At 41.8% G+C, this 21,875-nt stretch overlaps 1 protein-coding gene across 1 annotated transcript in view; it reads right to left on the reverse strand.

Moving 5' to 3' along the window:
* ARHGEF37 (Rho guanine nucleotide exchange factor 37) overlaps window positions 1–20,542 on the reverse strand; it is a 58,657-nt gene extending 38,115 nt beyond the window's left edge. The window contains exons 1-3 of the mRNA XM_040239617.1: window positions 20,402–20,542; window positions 2,031–2,227; window positions 400–523 (exon numbers count right to left, since the gene is read on the reverse strand). Coding sequence (XP_040095551.1) covers window positions 400–523; window positions 2,031–2,216 — 310 coding nt within the window. The 5' untranslated portion in view covers window positions 2,217–2,227; window positions 20,402–20,542. The remainder of the gene's footprint in view (window positions 1–399; window positions 524–2,030; window positions 2,228–20,401) is intronic.
* Between the last annotated feature and the right edge of the window lie 1,333 nt (window positions 20,543–21,875).

Consider the following 21,875-nt stretch of genomic DNA (forward strand, 5'->3'; position numbering starts at 1 on the left):
AACAAAAGGTCAGACCCTCTGGTTGACTGGACCCTTCTGTTACCTCAGCACACAGCACAGTGAATGGCACACTGCAGGTGATCACTAAGCACCTACTGAGTGAACGACTGTGAAAAAACCCTGGGATAGAGTCTCAGCCACACCACTAACTAATTATGTGTCCATCAGTAGGTCCTCTCTGTCTTGAGGCCTCAGTCTCTTCATCTATAGTGATGGGGGTGGGCTGGATATCATTTGAGGGTCCTGCCAGCTCTGACATGCTGTATTTCAGGGACTCCCAAAACAGCCTCTCATTGAGCTGCATCTCCCTGGAATGCTGGGGAATGTACAGCAATGACCACATGCCTAGAACAATTCCACGGGAATCTGAAGCTGCCAACTGCCTGGTTCTTTGCTCACCGATCAGCTGCACTTGTTCCTCTTCGCTGGAGGCTGTCTCCTGCAGATCATGAAGCAGTCTGCTGTTCACCTTGATGATGTCATCAATGTTTGAAAACAGGACATCCAGATCTCCCTGTGGCAGCTAAAAGGAACAAAGACTCCGTGGAAGGTCGCTCAGGAGTTCGGTAAGAGTGATTTTTTGGTAGGTTTCGGACAGTAGTCCAGAATAGTCACGCCATCGGAGTTCCGTCTCTCTTGGGAAGACCGTTCCAGAGGAATGTTTGAAAAGACTTTGAAATTTTATAAGTTAAGTATTTTTATTACTCTAAGAGATGAGAGGAAGAGATGGAGTACTCAGCATGAAAGGAAAGCTGAACTGCGTTATCCTAGGTCTGCTGCCAACTATAATTTTTCTTCTCTCATTTCCCCATCTGCCATATAAATGTGGGAAGTTGGACTTCTTTCCAGCTCTGACACACTTGGCACCTACCGCTATCACCTTTAGATATATTCTGAACTCCAGCCCCTATGAACTAAACTACACCACTGTTAAAAGGATGCAGGATATTTACATATGTTGACTGTGCTCAGTTGCTTCAGTCAAGTCCGATTCTTTGCAACTCTATGGACTGTATCCCGCCAGGCTCTTTTGTCCATAGGATTTTTTAGACAGGAATACCAGAGTGGGTTGCCATGCCCTCCTCCAGGGGATCTTCCTAACTCAGGGATTGAACCCACATCTCCTGTGTCTCCTGCACTGCAGGCAGACTCTTTACTGCTGAGCTGCCAGGGAAGCCCTATATAGAATATATATAAAGATAGAAGTCCTGGATGCACAATCAAGTGGGAGAAGCTAACTGTAGAAAAATCTCTAGAGTATGCTTTATTTTTGCTAAAATAAGTAACAATCTGTATTTGTTTGTTTAATGCCTCCAGAGGAAAAATCCCAATTTCGGAGGGTAAAATAAGGGAGGGTTTTCATCTACATTATCTGCTTATTTCATTTATTCAATAAATACTAATTGGAGTTCATTATTTATATGTCAAGAACTGGAATACACTGAACTATTAATCAACAGCCTTTTCCCTTATGGACCTTACATGCTAGGGGATGGTTGAAATTTTAGAAAGAGGGCCTGTGTTATTTCTGAAACTGGGGCAAAAAAGATGTAAAAAATGAATACTAAACTAGAAACCCATGTAATGATTACTTTTTCATGTTCAGTTCAGTTCAGTCGCTCAGTCGTGTCCGAATGTTGAGCTTTAAGCTTTAAGCTTTTTCACTCTCCACTTTCACTTACCACTCTCTAAATGAGACAATTACAAATAGGTCACTTAAAACAATCTGTTCTAAACTTAATAAAGGGCTATCTTATCCATTAGCTCATTTAATTCTCTGAGGTGATTCTTCTCTGCTCATTTAGCAGAAGAATATACTAAGACTGAGCAACTAACACTTTTTATACTAAGGCTCCAAGGTGTCAAAAGCCTTGCTGAAGGTTGCAGGGCCAGTAGTAGAAGTACCATGACTTCACATTCACCACTTTCCCCTCCATCAAGCCTGCCCCAGGAACAGATGTGAGGTCTCAGAAGCCAGGACCCACGTCTGCCTCTCTAAAGACAGGCTGAGTGTGGCCCCACCCAGGTACCTGCTGCAGGCGGCTCCTAATGTCAGAGGCACAGAGCTGGAGCACGTGCAAGTAGGAGACCTCGGTGTTGAGGAGCTCCCTGACGGCCAGCCTCTGCTGGAGCAGGGATCTGTCCTCAGAGAGTCGGTCATCCCCACCTGGAGCACCAGTTCTAGAGGACAGTGCATCGTCCCCATGACTCGTCATGTCAGCAGGTTCTGGAAAGACAGACACATCCAGATTCACTTCTGGGAACTCTACTGGCACATGCTGCCTTTAGTTCAGAGACAACTATTCACCGAGAGGCCTAAAAACATCTTTAGCTGCCTACAGAGCCAAGATGAACTATTTATTAGTATCTGAACAAATCTTAAAAGGTAGAACGCAGCTCAGATAATTGTTGACATTTTTAATTCATCTCCCAGGATTCAGACAATGTGCTTGCTTGGCTTTTTTCTTCCTTTCCCCACCCCCGGCTCTCAACCCAGATTTCTTTATCTGGTTCACTGACTCTCTCTCACCCTCTTTCTCCCAACGGTTCCCTCATTTTCACCTGCCACTACCCCATTCAGGCCACACTACCTATCACCTTGACTATTTCCACAGCCTCCAGAATCATTTTTTCAAATCCAAACCCCTCTCCCACCTGCTGCCACCCACACCCATTCATCTTGGATATGCTTCCAGTTTAAACTTCCTGAAACAAAGCTTGTGATCTGGTATCCTCTGCCTCTGGCCTCATTTTTCCTCTTCCCTGACACTCCAGCGAAAGAAAGTCACATGCTTTTCTCCATTCCTGCATAGTCATTTCCTGCCTCTGTGCTTTTGCACCTGCTGTGACCCTTCCCATGCCTCTAGGCTCTTGCATTCATCTCTAAGGCCTTTCCTGATCCTCCCAGCCGGATGTTCTTTTCTCTTCCATCTCTAAGTTTAAAAAGTACAAATGGCAATACTATGGAGAAGAAAAATCTCCCTACTACAAAACACCTAGAAATGCAAGATCAGCTATAACAAACTTCCTTTTCACTGGATGGCGAGTATTACAAGAAAGTAAAGGAAATCAGTAGGGATCCCCAACCAGAGGGAATGGAAAACCAGAGCAGGAACAACTAAGCTGATGCAGCTGTAGTCAAAGTGGACAGGGTGGGCAAAGAAGAGAGCACTGCCCAGCTCAGTGATTCAGAGACTTGGGCATTAGTGCCCAGGGAGAATCAGGAAACAAGCTCCTATCCTCAAGCACACTAGAGAAATGGGGGAGTAGAAAAGAAATGCCCCCCTACCTACACAGAAAATGACAAAGATGTTTCTTCATCTTGACTTGGGTCCTGAATAAAGGAAAAGTCCTTTCTGAAAACTCAAACAGGCCTGCTTTCACTGGATCGCAGGTTCAAATGTATACTACACGTCTTTCAAGGAACTCAATGCTGAGAAATATGCCACAACAAAAAAGAAGTCTTGAACTAATGCTAGTATTAATATCCACAGAAAAAATAAAATGTCTCCAGGAGGACACATTCTTAATCTAGGCCACATGGTACTCTAAGAGATAACCCTGTCCTGAAGATGAGCTTAAAATCCAAAATTATAAGAACTCCAGTGTAAGTGAGCATCATCAGAGACAGCAAGAGCAGGATTAGATCCCCAGAACATCAGACAATCAAACTGTCAGACAGAAACTATAAAACAAGCAGGAAAAGAAAACACATAAAAAAATAAAGACCTGTACGATTTTTTAAAGCACCAAGCAGAACATAACAGATGTTAAAAATTTAGTCTTCGAAATTAAAAACTAAATGGACACTTTAAATATTTAGGAAAGAGAAATAGGAAAGGAGCAGATAGATATGAAGAAATTATCCAGACTGCTAAAAAGAAAGTGAAAACCATGCAAAATACAAAAGAGAATTAAGGAATCTGGATACTGAAATAAGGTCATGTACCATCTCTGTGTTCCAGGGGACAAGAATAAAGAGAGTGAGAAGAGGCAATATATGAAGAAATGAGACTAATAATTGTCCAAAATTTATAAAAGATATTATTGCTTAGATCTAGGAAGTACAAGTCCCAAGCAGGATAAGTTTTTTAAAAAAATCAAATCTAAACACACTAGGAGGAAATTTCAGAATCCTGAAGACCTGGAGAATTTACCTTATAGTTTCCTTGTCAGGAAACTATGTTCTACCAAAATAAAGAAATAAATCACACACAAAAAGACACTAGATACAGGAAACTGGTAACCTGATATGTGAGAGGCCAAGGAAATTCCCAAGATAGATAAAAGGAAATCCTAAGTTTGACTGTTGGTGACAGACAGCAAACAGTCTGGGCTAGATACTAGAATGTCTTGAGGACAAATTTATTGAAACAGCAGAGAATAGGGTCCTTATTTAGGCAATTACACAGACAATACATGTGAAACTAAGAAATAAACCAACAAACAAAAAAAATTGTTATAACAATTTTTATAACAAGAGTGTGCAGAAAAGGTAAAAGTAATTATGCGTCACTACCTGATTCAACTATAAATAGAATCTACACAGGTAATAATGCAAGTGATCTAATTCATATTATGTACTGAGAGGACAGGATGTGGGAGGAGGAGTCAAAAAGCTAATGCCTAATCCTCCATAGTGGAAATCAAAGAACAATGCCTAAATTGTGCTGCTCAAGAAGGAACAGCACATGTGTGCAATCAGCTAAAATCAGCAGAAGGAACTGCCTGGTAGTGCCTGGAGAAGGCAAGAGAAGAGGACAGGGTGCTTTTTATAACAAACACTGTACAACAGAATTATCTGTTTCTCCTTCTCATCACAAATGTAGAACTATCCATCTCTTTAAATTATATGCTTTCATAGCTTTGAAGGGGCTTCCCAGGTGATGCTAGTGGAAAGGAATCCGTCTGCCAATGCAGGAGACAAAAGTGATGTGGGTTAGATCTCTGGGTTTGCAAGAGCCGCCACAGTAGGAAATGACATCCAACTCCAGTATTCTTGCCTTGAAAATTCCATGGGCAAAGGAGCCTGGCGGGCTACAATCCATGGGACTGCAAAGAGTTGGACACAACTGAGCACGTGCACGCGCGTGCACACACGCGCGCGCACACACACACACACACACCACACACTGCTGTGAAGTGAACTAAAAATTAAATAATGAAGGACAGAGTGGTATGCACCTAACAGAAGACGGAAAGTTATGACCAACCTAGACAGCATATTAAAAAGCAGAGACGTTACTTTGCTAACAAAGGTCCGTCTAGTCAAAGCTATGGTTTTTCCAGTAATCATGTATGGATATGAGAGTTGGACTATAAAGAAAGCTGAGTGCTGAAGAATTGATGCTTTTGAACTGTGGTGTTGGAGAAGACTCTTGAGAGTCTCTTGGACTGCAAGGAGATCCAACCAGTCCATCCTAAAGGAGATCAGCCCTGAATATTCATTGGAAGGACTGATGCTGAAGTTGAGACTCCAATACTTTGGCCACCTGATGCGAAGAACCGACTCACTGGAAAAGACCCTAATGCTGGGAAAAATTGAAGGCGGGAGGAGAAAGGGATGACAGAAGATGAGATAGTTGTTGGATGCCATCTCTGACTCAATGGACATGAGTTTGAATAAGCTCTGGGAGTTGGTGACAGACAGGGAAGCCTGGCATGCTGCAGTCCATGGGGTTGCAAAGAGTCAGACACAACTGAGCGACTGAACTGAACTAAACTGAACAATTAAATGTAAGAAAAAGTGAGAATTTCTCAATTTTGCTGGAGATCAATATTCCAAAATAAATTATGTTCCTGTGCAAACCAACAACAATTTTCAAGAGTTCATTTAAGGAAAATAGCACAATAAGAATAAAAAGATTCAATAATAACGTGTTATTTATTCCTTCCTAAATATCTTAATTTAACAAAAGATGGGGAATTCCCTGACGTCCTAGTGCTTAGGATTCCAGGTTTTCACTAACATGGCCTGAATTCAGTCCTTGGTTGGAGGTCTGAGATCTCAAAAGCCACACATACAATTAAAAAAAATAATAATAGGTGTATAAAATCTATGGAGAAAATGATAAAGCTTTACCTAAATATATTTAAGAACTAACTAGGAATTCCCTGGGGGTTCAGCAGCTAGGACTCTGAGCTTCCACTGCTGAGGGCCTGGGTTCAATCCTTGGTTAGGGAACTAAGATCCCACAAGCCATGCAGTGCAGCAAAAAAAAAAAAAAAAAAAAATCAAGCAAACAGAAACATAATGAGATACCATTCCATGTCGAAGAGATCAGCAAAATATGAAAATAAAATGTTGGTGACACTGTATGAATGGGAAATCTCATATACTGATATGATGATATAAATTGTTGCAACCATCCTAAAGAGCAACTTGGCAATATTTAGAAAAGATGAAAATTCACACACTATCAGGCCAAGGAGTGCTACTCCTGGATACAGCCCCACCTCCGAGAAACTTCTCCATATACACACAAGAAATATAGATGGGAATGTTCACTGCAGTACTGATGAAATAACAAAAAATCAGAAAAAACATAAGTGTCTCAATGCAAGTGAATAAATAACTTGTGGTATAATCATATAATAGAATTCTGAACAGTTAAAAAAAACTATAGATTCATGTATCAACATGGATATCCTCACAGATGTTGTAAACAGGAAAAAAATATATATAAGCAAGTCCCAGAAGGATATACAGTGTATGTGTTAGTTGCTCGGTCATGTCTGACTCTTTGCAACCCTATGGACTATAGCCTGGCGCTCCCCTGTACATGAGATTTCCCAGGCAAGAATATTGAAGTAAAAAAAAAAAAAAATACTGGAATAGATTGCCATTCCCTTTTCCAGGGGACTTTCCTGACCCAGGAATCTAACCTGGATCTCCTGCACTGTGGGCAGATTCTTTACCCTCTTTACCTGGGAAGCCAATATGATACTATTTCTTAAAAGTTTAAAATGTAAAAGGAAAAAAAAATTACAAAGTTTTTAGAAGTTTAAAATATGTGAAATAATGCTAGATTTTGTTTAGGGACAAATACATGTAGCATAGGTATTAAATATTTTGTAGATGTAATTAGCAATGCTGCTGCTGCTGCTGCTAAGTCGCTTCAGTCGTGTCCGACTCTGTGCAATCCCATAGATGGAAACCAACCAGGCTCCCCTGTTCCTGGGATTCTCCAGGCAAGAGTACTGGAGTGGATTGCCATTTCCTTCTCCAATGCATGAAAGTGAAAAGTGAAAGTCAAGTCGCTCAGCCGTGTCCGACTCTTAGCGACCCCATGGACTGCAGCCTACCAGGCTCCTCCACCCATGGGATTTTCCAGGCAAGAGTACTGGAGTGGGGTGTCATTGCCTTCTCCGGTAATTAGCAATAGATCCAGGTAATTAAGGAAATTTTCACATGTTGAGGTATAGGGAACTCATTCTGGCTTATACATGATTTAACTTGATTTTCTGCTACCTAAAATGGGCTGTTTGTGACTTATCAGACATACACTGTCATATCTGCTTTAATTAATAAAGAAAATGGCACAGTGACCACAAGTAAAGAATGTCTATGTTAACACTAAATGTCTCCTTTTCTGGAATACCAATGTTGGTATGCCTTCAATGATAAGACTCCCTCCCCTGAGGTCATACTGACTTACTGTGAACAGGCTGATCTGTTGGACTTTTTTCTTTAATAATTTATTTTTTACTGTGCCGGGTCTTCACTGCGAGGGGCATTTCTTTAGTTGTGGCAAGTGGGGGCTACTCTCTAGTTGCAGTGCTCTGGCTTCTCACTGCAGTATCTTGTCTTGTTGCAGAGCACGGGCTCTGGGGCATGTGGGCCTCACTAGTTGCGGTATCCAGGCTCTAAAGCACAAGCTCAGTAGTTATGGTGCACAGGCTTAGTTGCTCTGCAGCAGGTAGGATCTTCCTGGGTCAGGGATCAAACCTGTGTCTCCTGCACTGGCAGATGGATTCTTTACCACTGAGCCACCAGGGAAGCCCCTGATCTGTTTTTTCTGGAACCTTGAAGGAGTGTATTCCTGATCTCTTTGATGTTCTTTATTCTGACATAATAATGTAAAATTGTGCTGCAAACCATGCTTCTCTGCAGCAGTTCCTCAGAGTTATCTGAGGGGCTGTCTCCCAGGCTGAAGTCCTCAGTTTGGCTCAAATAAAACTTATTATTCCTATTATATTTTGTTGATTGATTTATTTCCATCAAACACAAGATAAAAGTAACCTCTGGAAAGGGAGCTAGAGCAATGGAATTGGGAAGAGTATCAAAGAGGACTTAATAGTATCTGAGGGGCTTTTTAAGTTAAAGTTTTAATTTTGAGATAATCAGAGATTCACACACAGTTGTAAGAAATAATGCAGAGGTTCTATGTACCCTTTACCTAACTTCCCCAATGACATCATCAGGGAAAACTACAGTACATTGTGACACCAATATAGCCAAGATGCAGAACCGTTCTTTCTTAAGGATCCTTCCCTCATGTTGCCTTTTTAGCCACTTGGTTGCAGCCCCATCTCATCCTTAATACCCAGCAAATAAGAATCTGTTTTCCATTTCTGGACTCTCATCAGTTCAAGAATGTATGCAATGTTGATGTATAGCAAAAATCATCACAATATTGTAAAGTAATTATCCTCCAATTAAAATAAATAACATTTTTAAATAAAGAAAAAAAAAAGAATGTATGTAAGGAGTTCCCTGGTGGTCTAGTGGTTAGGAACTGGTACTTTCACTGCCTGGCAGGAGTTTAATCCCTGGGTCCAGTTCCAGTTCAGCCGCTCAGTCGTGTCCGACTCTTTGCAACCCCATGAATCGCAGCATGCCAGGCATCCCTGTCCATCACCATCTCCCTGAGTTCACTCAGACTCATGTCCATCGAGTCCGTGATGCCATCCAGCCATCTCATTCTCAGTTGTCCCCCTCTCCTCCTGCCCCCAATCCCTCCCAGCATCAGAGTCTTTTCCAATGAATCAGCTCTTCGCATGAGGTGGCCAAAGTACTGGAGCTTCAGCTTTAGCATCAGTCCTTCCAAAGAAATCTCAGGGTTGGTCTCCTTCAGAATGGACTGGTTAGATCTCCCTGCAGTCCAAGGGACTCTCAAGAGTCTTCTGCAACACCACAGTTCAAAAGCATCATTTATTCAGTGCTCAGCCTTCTTCACAGTCCAACTCTCACATCCATACATGACCACAGGAAAAACCATAGCCTTGACTAGACGGACCTTAGTCGGCAAAGTAATGTCTCTGCTTTTGAATATACTATCTAGGTCGGTCATCACTTTTCTTCCAAGGACTAAGCGTCTTTTAATTTCATGGCTGCAATCACCATCTGCAGTGATTTTGGAGCCCCCCAAAATAAAGTCTGACACTGTTTCTACTGTTTCCCCATCTATTTCCCATGAAGTGATGGGACCAGATGCCATGATCTTTGTTTTCTGAATGTTGAGCTTTAGGCCAACTTTTTTGCTCTCCTCTTTCACTTTCATCAAGAGGCTTTTTAGCTCCTCTTCACTTTCTGCCATAACGGTGGTGTCATCTGCATATCTGAGGTGATTGATATTTCTCCCGGCAATCTTGATTCCAGCTTGTGTTTCTTCCAGCCCAGCGTTTCCCATGATGTATTCTGCATATAAGTTAAATAAGCAGGGTGACAATATACAGCCTTGATGTACTCCTTTTCCTATTTGGAACCAGTCTGTTGTTCCATGTCCAGTTCTAACTGTTGCTTCCTGACCTGCATACAGATTTCTCACGTGGCAGGTTAGGTGGTCTGGTATTCCCATCTCTTTCAGAATTTTCCACAGTTTATTGTGATCCACACAGTCAAAGGCTTTGGCATAGTCAATAAAGCAGAAATAGACGTTTTTCTGGAACTCTCTTGCTTTTTCCATGATCCACAGATGTTGGCAATTTTATCTCTGGTTCCTCTGCCTTTTCTAAAACCAGCTTGAACATCAGGGAGTTCACGGTTCACGTATTGCTGAAGCCTGGCTTTGAGAATTTTGAGCATTACTTTACTAGCCTGTGAGATGAGTGCAATTGTGCGGTAGTTTGACCATTCTTTGGCATTGCCTTTCTTTGGGATTGGAATGAAAACTGACCTTTTCCAGTCCTGTGGCCACTGCTGAGTTTTCCAAATTTGCTGGCATATTGAGTGCAGCACTTTCACAGCATCATCTTTCAGGATTTGAAACAGCTCAACTGGAATTCCATCACCTCCACTAGCTTTGTTCGTAGTGATGCTTTCTAAGGCCCACTTGACTTCACATTCCAAGATGTCTGGCTCTAGATTAGTGATCACATCATCATGATTATCTGGGTCATGAAGATTTTTTTTGTACAGTTCTTCTGTGTATTCTTGCCACCTCTTCTTAATATCTTCTGCTTCTGTTAGGTCCATACCATTTCTGTCCTTTATAGAGCCCATCTTTGCATGAAATGTTCCCTTGGTATCTCTAATTTTCTTGAAGAGATCTCTAGTCTTTCCCATTCCGTTCTTTCCCTCTATTTCTTTGCATTGATCACTGAAGAAGGCTTTCTTATCTCTTCTTGCTATTCTTTGGAACTCTGCATTCAGATGCTTATATCTTTCCTTTTCTCCTTTGTTTTTTGCCTCTCTTCTTTTCACAGCTATTTGTAAGGCCTCCCCAGACAGCCATTTTGCTTTTTTGCATTTCTTTTCCATGGGGATGGTCTTGATCCCTGTCTCCTGTACAATGTCACGAACCTTATTCCATTGCTCATCAGGCACTCTATCAATCAGATCTAGGCCCTTAAATCTATTTCTCACTTCCACTGTATAATCATAAGGGATCTGATTTAGGTCATACCTGGATGGTCTAGCAGTTTTCCCTACTTTCTTCAATTTGAGTCTGAATTTGGTAATAAGGAGTTCATGATCTGAGCCACAGTCAGCTCCCGGTCTTGTTTTTGTTGACTGTATAGAGCTTCTCCATCTTTGGCTGTAAAGAATATGATCAATCTGATTTCAGTGTTGACCATCTGGTGATGTCCATGTGTAGAGTCTTCTCTTGTGTTGTTGGAAGAGGGTGTTTGCTATGAACAGTGCATTTTCTTGGCAAAACTCTATTAGTCTTTGCCCTGCTTCATTCAGCATTCCAAGGCCAAATTTGCCTGTTACTCCAGGTGTTTCCTGACTGCCTACGTTTGCATTCCAGTCCCCTATAATGAAAAGGACATCTTTTTTGGGTGTTAGTTCTAAAAGGTCTTGTAGGTCTTCATAAAACCATTCAACTTCAGTTTCTTCAGCATTACTGGGGGAACTGAAATCCCACAAGCTGTGCAGTGTGGCCAAAATAAATGAATAAATAAAATTTCATTTAAAAAAAAGAATGTATGTAAATCACACAGTATCTATATGTAGATTATATAATATATAACCTTTTGGGACTCACTTTATTCACTCAGCATAATTCCCTGGAGATTGATGTAAGCTGTTGTATGTTATTAATAGGTCCTTCCTTTTCATTGCTGAATATCTAAGATGTTCTATTTTTTTAAAAAAAAGCTAAAGCAGATATGACAAAAATGCCAAAATTAAACAAAGCTAGGTAGTAGGAACATGGGCATTTGTTATTTTGTTCTCTGCTGTTTTCTGAACAGATGAAATAGTTCCTAATATTTAAAGTGGCATGCGTCCCATTCAGCCTTGTACTCGGGTTACCTAGGGCTGGCTATGCCTTATCTTCCTGGCTAGACACTAAGCTCTTGGAGACAAGATGAGCACCCATTTATTGTGTCTTCCTGTCTCACAATGCTGATACATATATAAATATGTATTTGCATACATGAATGCTCTTTTTCATGTATTAGTAGCAGAAGTTTTTGTCCTGACACTGACACATGGATTAGATAACTTATACAGGTGCTTGGCAAGAGCAAGGCTGTTCAGAAGGCAGAAGGCCCAGAAACAGCCTGGAACATACCTGTCTGATGCAGAGCTCTAGTCCAGCTCCTGAATGCTGCCTGTGGCCCGCTGACCTGTCCCTGGCCTGAATCACTGACATTTATCACCCAGAGCATTGCTTCTCTAGAAGGATTCCGACAGGATTTCAGGAGAGCTATTAAGGCTACTCTGAACTGTTGCTAAATTAACAAAAGCCATAAGTAATACTTCAGAGAGAACTGCTCAATATTTAAAATAGCACTTACAGTAATTGCAATCTAGACCTCCCACCAGGCCTGGGAAACTCTCTCAGAGCAACATTTTGTTGTTCTCTTAGTTTATATCCCATGTAATGGAAAGAAACACATTTTTATTTCTTTAAAAATATTATATATTATTTGGCAATGAAAAGGAATGATGTACTAATGTGTGCTATAACTACAATAAATGAATCTTAAAGACATTATGCTAAATGAAAGAAGTTAGTCCCAAAGGACCACATATTTGATGATTCTGTTTCTATGAAATGTCCAGAATAGGCAGATCTATAGACATGGAAAATGGATTAGTAGCTTACAGGGTTGACAGGATAATGATTTGGAGTGTAGTTTGGCTGGATTTCTTCTGGGGATGGTGAAATGTTCTAAATTTATTAGTGGAGATGGTTGCACAACTCGGCAAATATACTAAAAACCATTGATTTGTACACTTTAAATGGGTGAATTATATGATGTGAATTATAATTCATAAAGCTGTTACCTACCCCATCAAATTAGGAAACACTGGCAAGGATGTGGAGAAACTGCATCTCTCATACATTGCTGATGGGATATAAAATGGTGCAGCTACTTTGGAAAATAGTTTGTCTGTTTCTTTAAAAACTAAAACATACACTTAATAGCAGTCGCACCCAGGGCATCTATTCCAGAGGATGAAAACTTATGCCTATACAAAAACCTGTCTACAAGTGCTTGAGGAAGTTTTATTTGTAAAAGCTAAGAACAAAACAATCAAAATGTTGCTTTAATAGGGGAATTTAATAGGTGAATAGCTAAAAAAAAGTGGTATATCCAGTATCACAGAATACTCAGAAATAAAATGGGATGAACTACTGATAGACTGCAACAACTGGATGGTTCTTGAGAGTATCATGCTGCCTGAAAAGAACCAACCTGAAAAGCTTACTGTGTGGTTTCATTTATAAAACATTTAAAATGATAGAGAGAGAAAACAGAGTAGAGATCAGCTGGGTAGGGATGTTGGTGAAGGGGAGGTGGGTGTGACTATAAAAGAATAGCACAGGGAGAATTTCCTGGTGATAGAATAGATCTGTATTATTGAAGTGGTGGTTATAGAAATCTACAGGTGATAAAAGGACATCTAAAATCAAACACATGAATTATATCAAAGCCAACTTCCTGGTTTTGACATTATGTTACATTGAAATAAGATGTAACCATTGGAGGAACCTGGTGAAGATATACCTAACCTCCATACTATCCTTGGAACTTCACTCTTGACCTATAATTATTTCAAAATAAAAAGTTAAATAAACAAAGTATTAGATAGCTTAAGTTATCCACTATCTTTGCAAATGCAGCTTAAAAGCCTGGGAGAGCAGGATGGGTGCCTCTGTTCTACTTCTTGGTCTGGTCTGATAAAGAGGCTTGTCCTGGAGAATACATGTGGGAAAATATGCCTTTCAACAGAGTCTAGCCTATGCTCAGTTCTGAGATCTCCTTGATGTCCTGTTATAGACAATTAGGAACTAAAGATAAAATCACTCTAGTACATGAAGTAAAGTGAAGTGAAAGTCGCTCAGTCATGCCTGACTCTTTGTCCATGGAATTCTCCAGTCCAGAATACTGCAGTGGGTAGCCTTTCCCTGCAGCGGATCTTCCCAACACAGGAATCAAACTGAGGTCTTCAGCATTGCAGGTGGATTCTTTACCAATTGAGCTATGAGGGAAGCGCCAGTATAGCACACAGTAGGTACCAAAAGAAAAATGTTTGTTGAATGTTATGCAGTGATGGCCTCTGAGTCTAGGATAGGATAAAACAGTTAATTCTCTTCTCTCCTCTCCTCTGTACACACTGGTACAGAAAATTTGGGCATTCACACATTCATTCAACAAATATTTGGAGCAGCTATTTCCAAAAATCCTATTGTTAAAGATTTTTCTGGGTTATGAGGATACAAATAAAGGGGGGAAAGGAGGTTCTACAATAAGGGTAGGGCATTTAAAATATCTGGTTATTTGTTCCAAGTTTCATTCCACTAAAAGCGGAGGGACTGAGTAAATGGACATCTTGGTCATTTCCTCCTTTAAAGATAGAAGTACCAGGGGAAATGAGGGACTTCACTTGCAGTCCAGTGGTTGGACTCCAGGCTTTTATTGCAAGGGGTCCAGGTTCAATCCCTGGCCAGGGAACTAGATCCCACATGCCATAACTAAGAAGTTCACGTGCTGCAACTAAGACCCAGCACAGGGAAATGATACTCTGAACCTAATTCTGACCAGTCAGAAGTGAATGGAGAAATGGAAGTAAGCAGGTCCCAGAAGAAAGTTCACCTTAAAAGTTCCTTCAGAAGGTAAGAATGTCATGGCAGGAAAAGATGAACATCCATCAGCCTTCCACCTCAAGTTATAGAGGGAGGTCAATTTAAACATTCAATGCGGGAAAAATAGATATAAAACCTCTAGGGATTAGGGCTCATGGGCAGACTGTCAAAGATAAAGTTAAACACCACACTAACAAAAGACTGTTGAAGAATAAAGGGAGGAAATACCTATAGAAATGAGAATGGAAACAAAGGGATCCTGGCTAATGAGCCTCGTTTATACAAGAGTCAGAGTGGAGGGTCCTGTACAAAGAACTTCCAGAACTCTAAAACCCAGAAGGATCTGGGATTAACAAGACTAATTCTGTAATTCCAAAGTTCTGCCCCTACTATGACTGCCAACTAAATTTTAACATTCATGTTCAGAAAAAGTAAAAACTAGGCACATTTTTTAATGACTTTGTTTTCCTCTTCTTAGCCCTAAAGAGTAACTGCAGGGGTCACTCTCTTAAGATTAGGAGCCCAGACCCTGGAGCTAAAACACCTGATCTCAAATTCTGATTCTGCGATCAATCAGCTGGCCTTCCTAGGATAACTATATAACCTTCTTTATAGGTTTGTTATTTCATAAGAATCCACGTAAAGTGTTTAGCAGAGTGCCTGTTATGTAATAAGCTTTCAATAACAGTAGCTGTTGTCTTTGTTACTAGGAAAGAGTAGAATGACCGTGGATCAGAGGAATGACGTCTAAGGACACTTGGCTGATCACACTGAAGCAGATGGTGAAAACACCTAATCATCATAATTATAATAAGTAATAAGAACTACATAGCAGAGTATGACTGACGATGCAGCTAATACCAATGAAACGGAGCTGTGAGATGGAGAGACGGTGAGACTAAGCCCTGAAAGCATTGCTTCATCCAACCATGATGGAGAATGATTCCCTTTCAGGTTTTTTTTTTTTATATGAGTTAACACATTTTCATTCCCCACCCCACTTTGGCCTAAGCCACTCTGAGTTGGGTTTCTGCCACTCAAATAAAACAGACAGTCTATCAGCCCTTGGAAAGGGAAACAGAGATCACTTGGAGCCACCACAGGTTAACAGAAAAAAGACAAACAGGGCCAGACCATCCTCATTCCTTTCATGAAAGTCGACTAGACCAGTAGAGCAAAGGAATACCATAAGCTAATGTAACTGGACTAGGAAGTTACTGCTGATCTCTGATGAAAGCCTTACAAATAAGGAATAAGATGAGATAATGGAATAAGATGTGGTGATGGTGGCTGGGGGAGAGGGGCAGGCAATAGGACAGTAATATGGACTAAAAACTCATAAAATACCCAATTCAAAGAGTATTGATCAGTGTCAACCTCTGCGATCTTCCTTGCTTTATTAAGGATATCTATTATTTCTTTTAGTGCTTCCCATCTCGGAGACCACCTGAATCTAAACCTCCACCACCTTTCTCCTGAATCAGTACAACAGCCTCCTGACCAATGCATAGCACCAGAGTGCAGTGGTCATTCTTTATGTTTTTCATAAAAGTGACTGCTTTACTTCTCTATTGAAACCAAGACAAGTCCTCTCGGACTCCCATCTCCCTTCCAAGGAACCACTCCCTTCCCCAGTAGATGCTGTAGATGCTCAATTAGTTGAATTAATGAATCAATGACCTGGATGAACACTGGCAGAACAGTGATCAAATTGTCAACGACACTGTTACAAGTGAAGTTAGACACACAACTCTTAGAAACCACCACAAAGTTTGAGGTAAGATAGAACTCCCCTTGAATTTTATATTGTAATTATATGATACATATGCTTTTTTTTTTCTGGCTTTTTCCCTTCAGCAAAATTATTTTGACATCCATCCATGTTATAGCATGTATCAATAGTTCATTACTTTCTCCTGCAAGTAGTATAACATTATATAAATATAGCATAGTTATCTATGCACTGAATAAAAAATTGGTTGCTTCTTGTTTCTCTATTACAATAAACCTGGACGTAGGAATGCAACGTTTACTTTTCACTTTTTTTTTTTTTTTTAGGAATGCAATGTTTAGATCACAAGATAGGTGTATTTTTTTTTGAATATTTATTTTATTTATTCAGCTGTGCCAGGTCTTAGTTGTGGCAGGTGGGATCTAGTTCCCTGACCAGGGACTGAACCCTGGCCCCCTGAATTAGGAGCATGGAGTCTTAGCCCCTGGACCACCAGGGAAGTCCTGATGTGTATTTTTAAAAGATGTCATACTTTTTAAAAAGTGGTTGTACCATTTTATATTCCCACCAGCAGTGTATGAGTTCTATAACCTCAACAACACTTGGCGTAGCCAGTCTTTGCCTGAAGGGTTATCTGCTTGTGGTTTTAATGTTTATTTCCCTAATGATTAATGATCTTTAGCACTTTCCAAGAGTTTATCTGCCATCAATATATTTTCTTTGGCCATCATGAATTTTTTGTTTGTTTAAATTGCAAAAGACTTCCCTGGTGGTCTAGTGGTTAAGACTCTGAGTTTCCATGGCAAGGGGTACGGGTTTGATCCCTGGATGGGAAAATAAAATCCCACACGCCACGCTACATGACCAAAAAAAAAAAAAAATTACAAAAGAAGTTCTCATTCATTATATAACTAGACAAACAATACAGATGTGTGTAAATAATTAATAGTCTCCACCTCCAACCCACACATAAGCAACCAGAGGCGCACTTACTAAGCATGCAAATTCTTTTGTTGTTGTATATATTTTTTTTAATTTTTATTTTGTACTGGGGTATAGCTGATTAACAATATTGTGATAGTTTCAGATGAACACCAAAGGGGCTCAGCCATGCATATACAAGTATCCTTTCTCCCCCTGCCACACCTTTCCCATCCATGCTGCCACGTAACACTGAGCAGAGTTTCATGAGCTATACAGTAGGTCCTCCTGGTTATCATCCATTTTATTTTTTTTTATTGTATTTTTTTTTTAATTTTTACTTTACAATTCTGTATTGGTTTTGGCATAGATTGACATGAATCCACCACAGGTGTACATGTGTTCCCAAACATGAACCCCCCTCCCACCCCCCTCCCCACAACATCTCTCTGGGTCATCCCCGCGCGTCAGCCCCAAGCGTGTCATATCCTGCATCAGACATAGACTGGCATTTCGATTCTTACATGATATTATACATATCATCCATTTTAAATATAGCAGTGTGTACATGTCCATCCCAAATTCTCTAACTATCCCTTCCCCTCATTCTTCTCCGCAGCAACCGTAAGTCTTTTCTTTAAGAGGCGTGCAAATTCTTGCTCAGCTCTTGACAACTGTGATTCAGTAGGTCACAGATGGGGCATTTTGACAAGCCCCTAGGTAATTCTGATACAAGTGAGCTATAGTTTTTTGAGAAGGTCTGCTCTTACTCTTGTCCTCCTAAGGAACAGTTGAAGGAAGGAAGTCAGTGAGTCTGAAGAGGCACATCCCTTCCATAAGGGTGAGTCCATGTACCCTGTGCAGAAGGAGTACATGGATTGCCTTCAAATAAGAAACTTTGTCTAAGTGGATGCCTTTGTGTGCTCTATTGTCCCATAGAGCACCAAGAGTTTGGAACCTAAAGATCAAATTAAAAAAAAAAAAAAAAACTTCTAAGAGAGTTACTTTGAAACAAAATTAGGCAACAGAGCTAGCAAGGTAAGGAACTGGCCAAACTGACCAAGCTTGCACAAAAAGGACTTCTCTGGGTTAAGAAATGACTGATTGAGGGTGAAGAAGAGAGTGGGCAAGACACAGTCCAGGCATACACATACACATTCTCTCTTTCCTTCTCTCTCCCTGAGGAAAAACTGCCCTTTATAAATACACAGTGAGGAATGTAACCACCATACAAGTAGTGTGTGTCTTAACCCAAATTAAACAACAGCTATTTGCCCTAAGCCATACTTCCCTGCCTCTGTTTGCAAGGCCTAAAATGGTAGAGAAAAGAAACAACACAGTATTTGGAAAGGGCTGTTCTTATTATAGATAAATTGCCCAGGCCCTGTCCTCATAATTTTGGATCCATAGATTTTAAAGAGCTTAAGCCTGTCAATAGGCTTTGGACAATCAAGCTCAGCAAAAGCCATTTTGCTTCAGTTATAGCACCCAAACAACCACCCTCCCTGATCAGTTAAATAAAAAGCCATTTATCTGTTCTAGAGCAGAATCAACCAAGGCACTGTTTTCCACAGCAAGCTACTGATCCAAGAGGGATCTGAGCCAACTGCTAAGTAACTCCTGTACCCTGGCAGAAACTCAGCTGAGCCTCCATTGGCGGGCAAGATGAGGGGGGAGCCCCGCTTCCCATGTATGTCCTCCTCTTTTCTCTTATTTAAAAACAGTTATACAGATGCTGGCTCCATTCAAAAGGGGTGTGTGAGGCCCAATAAACAGTCCTTGTTAGAATGTCTGCTGGTTTCTACCTTCAGCATTTGACCTTGGGTCAAATATTGAGTGTAGTACATTATCCTAAATTTGTTGTTTAGTTGTTAAGTCCTGTCTGATCTTTTGTGGCCCCATGGACTGTAGCCTGCCAAGCCCTTCTGTCCATGTGATCTCTCAGGCAAGAATACTGGTGTGGGTTGCCATTTCCTTCTCTAGGGATCTTCCTGACCCAGGGATCAAACCTGTATCTCCTGCATTGCAGGCAAATTCTTTACCACTGAGCCAGCTACCAGGGAAGCATTATTCTAAATAGTGCGCTCTTATTTAGGTTACCATCACTAAGGTATGTGCAGTCATTTGTAAGCCACTATAGGGCTGACTTTATATTTGCAAATTTAAACTTTTGTTTTCTTTTACTTCCGGATACAGCCCATTTCCCCCCAGTTCATCACCCTTTCTTAAATGGCATGGCTTTGACTCACTGGGTTGTGTACACCAGCCCTTTTATTGATCATCCACTACTGTCAGGCACTGGACTTAATATTCATCTGTAGTCTGACAACAATATGAAAGATGAAGCAATCCTTCCTCCAGTTTACAAAGAAAACAGGGCCTTGGAACAGGTAAACAGAGTGTGTGAGATCAGGCAGCTAGGGGCCTCAGGACGCTGTCTCAACTCAGAGCAGGAACACTCCTTCACCAGCTGCCTCCCTTTAAAGCAAATAAACTGCTCTGAAACAGTGCAGCCTGAGGGCCAGCGTTCAGTCATTCCTCACACCAGGAATGCTTCATCCTGCTGTCAAATCTGAAACTGTGTGCAAGGTTACATGTGAAACCTGGAAAGGAGACTCAGATTTTTAAGGAGTCAGTGATCCCAAGAAGGTCAGGAGCCACTGCCTGGGCAGGTGGTCAACTTACCCATTCTCTTAAGTTCGTGGTGCTTGCTGTCCAGGGAGTACGGCAGCGGGAGCCAGAAGTTCTGGCTTCCAGTCCCAGCCTTAGCACTATTTCTCTGAGGGCTCTTGGCCCAGACAGGTCACCTATGGACCACAGATTTCCGTTCTCTTTTCCCCGGTCTTGATTGCCTATTTATAACTATACTTTCCTTGTCAAGAATTTTTTTTTAAACCATCGTTTGTATTATTCCTTTGTTTTAACGTATATGGAGTCTCATTAAAAGTCCTCCCCAATTTTACACTGAAGCAGAGAGGGATAAACAGACATAAGGAACAATAATTAGTTTTTACCAAGCCAGCTTACCTCTCTGGGCCTCAGTTTTCCACCTGTAAACTGACCCGATAGGGTCAGACGTATCAGATTGCTCACATTCCCACTAGGCTCAAGACACAAAGCGAACTACCCAGCAACCCGCAACCCGGACCGGCGTAGTCGCTTGCGCGCTCCCACACCTCCCTTTCAGGATCTCAGCAGCAGCTGTTTTCCCGAGAGCCTCCCTGGCCCTATCCTGCTGTCCAAATCGCCCGAGTGGACTCACCGCGCTCGCAAGGTGCCAGCTCCCCCGGGGAGCTCGGGTGCCCTGGGGACTGCGCAGCCAGGGTGGGAAAGGCGCAGGACTCCCGGAGCCGCGCTGCGCTGGAGCCTGCGCGCGCTGTTCCCACAGAAGGCCGGGCGGGCGCGGCTCTGCCCACTGCTTACGTGCGTGCGCCAGGAGGCGGCGGCCCTGGCTCCTGCCTTTGTTAATTGTCCATATGCAGGCAGGTTGCTTTCCGCTGGGTGCTCCCTAGGGCGGGCCCCAGCTGGGGCGACCGCAGCAGCAGCAGCAGCCGCGCGCTGGCCCGCAGCCAGAAGGAAGCCATGTAAGTGGGTGTCGGCAGTGCGGCGCCTGGTGGCCCTCCCGCTGGCCGCTTCAGTTAAGGCACCTACTCCTCCCTCAGGCTAGGCAGCCTCAAAACAGACACAAGCACTTAGGCCATCTGGTAGCAATAGTGATCCCAAGATCACTGAATATCTGTGCTCTCGCCCGAATCACCAAATTTTAGGGCTGGACCTTTATTTAATTCTCAGTGTTGGCTGCCCAGGACTTCTGGGTTCCTATCCTAGCTCTCCTGGGAGCCCTTTGCGCAAACTTAGATAAATCTGCCAGTTTCCTGAGATGGTAACAGGCTGGAATACCAGGGGTCTCCAATCAGAGGAAATAGGCGGCAAGTGTCTTAAATTCTGTGTTGCTATGAGGACAGCTGGTTCCACCTGACCTTAACTTTTCTCAATCCTTGAGCTAACCAATGCGTTTTTCTTAAGGAAAATGTTTTTCTTTAAGCTATGTATTTATGAAACTATGTATTTGCTTTGGGATTTGCCTTTCTTCAAAATGGTTCCACCTAAGACTAACTTTTGGCTGATAATAGCTCAACAAACCAGTATTCATATCAATTGTTTTAAGGCTGAGGGATGACGCATCTCGTGCCATCCTATCTCAAAACTGCACATTGTGGGAGAGGGACCTGGTGAAACTCCGTCAGCCTTGAGGTGTCTGTCTTATCTGATTAATAGCTTTCTAACAGACATAAAACAGCATGTTAAAACTAGCAGGCGGGGGCACTCTCCGTCCCGCTTCTGATGTCTGTGTCAGAAGCGTTCTCTGTCCCTTTTTTACTTTAATAAAACTCTGCTATACAAAAGCTCTTGAGTGATCCAGCCTGGTCCCTGGTCCTGAAGCTTAAATCTTCTTCAGAGATCACGAATCCGACATGTTCACCGTCAGCTATCACTCCTTGCACCCCAGTTTCCTTTTCTGTGACTCATAGAGGTGAGCGGGACACTGAACGCACCAAGTATGCAGCAGTCAACACCACAGACAAGGTCCCTGCCCTCTTGGGGTGAGCCAGAGGATGAACACACACTTCAAAGTGATCACTACATGAAAAGTACGGAAAGTTTCATGTCAGGGCAATTAAGTCTTGTTTATGGAGTCATGAAAGGACTAGATTAAATTTTCTAAATCCTCCAAT

Source organism: Oryx dammah, unplaced genomic scaffold (assembly GCF_014754425.2).
Source record: "Oryx dammah isolate SB20612 unplaced genomic scaffold, SCBI_Odam_1.1 HiC_scaffold_5, whole genome shotgun sequence".
NCBI classification, from domain to species: domain Eukaryota; kingdom Metazoa; phylum Chordata; class Mammalia; order Artiodactyla; family Bovidae; genus Oryx; species Oryx dammah.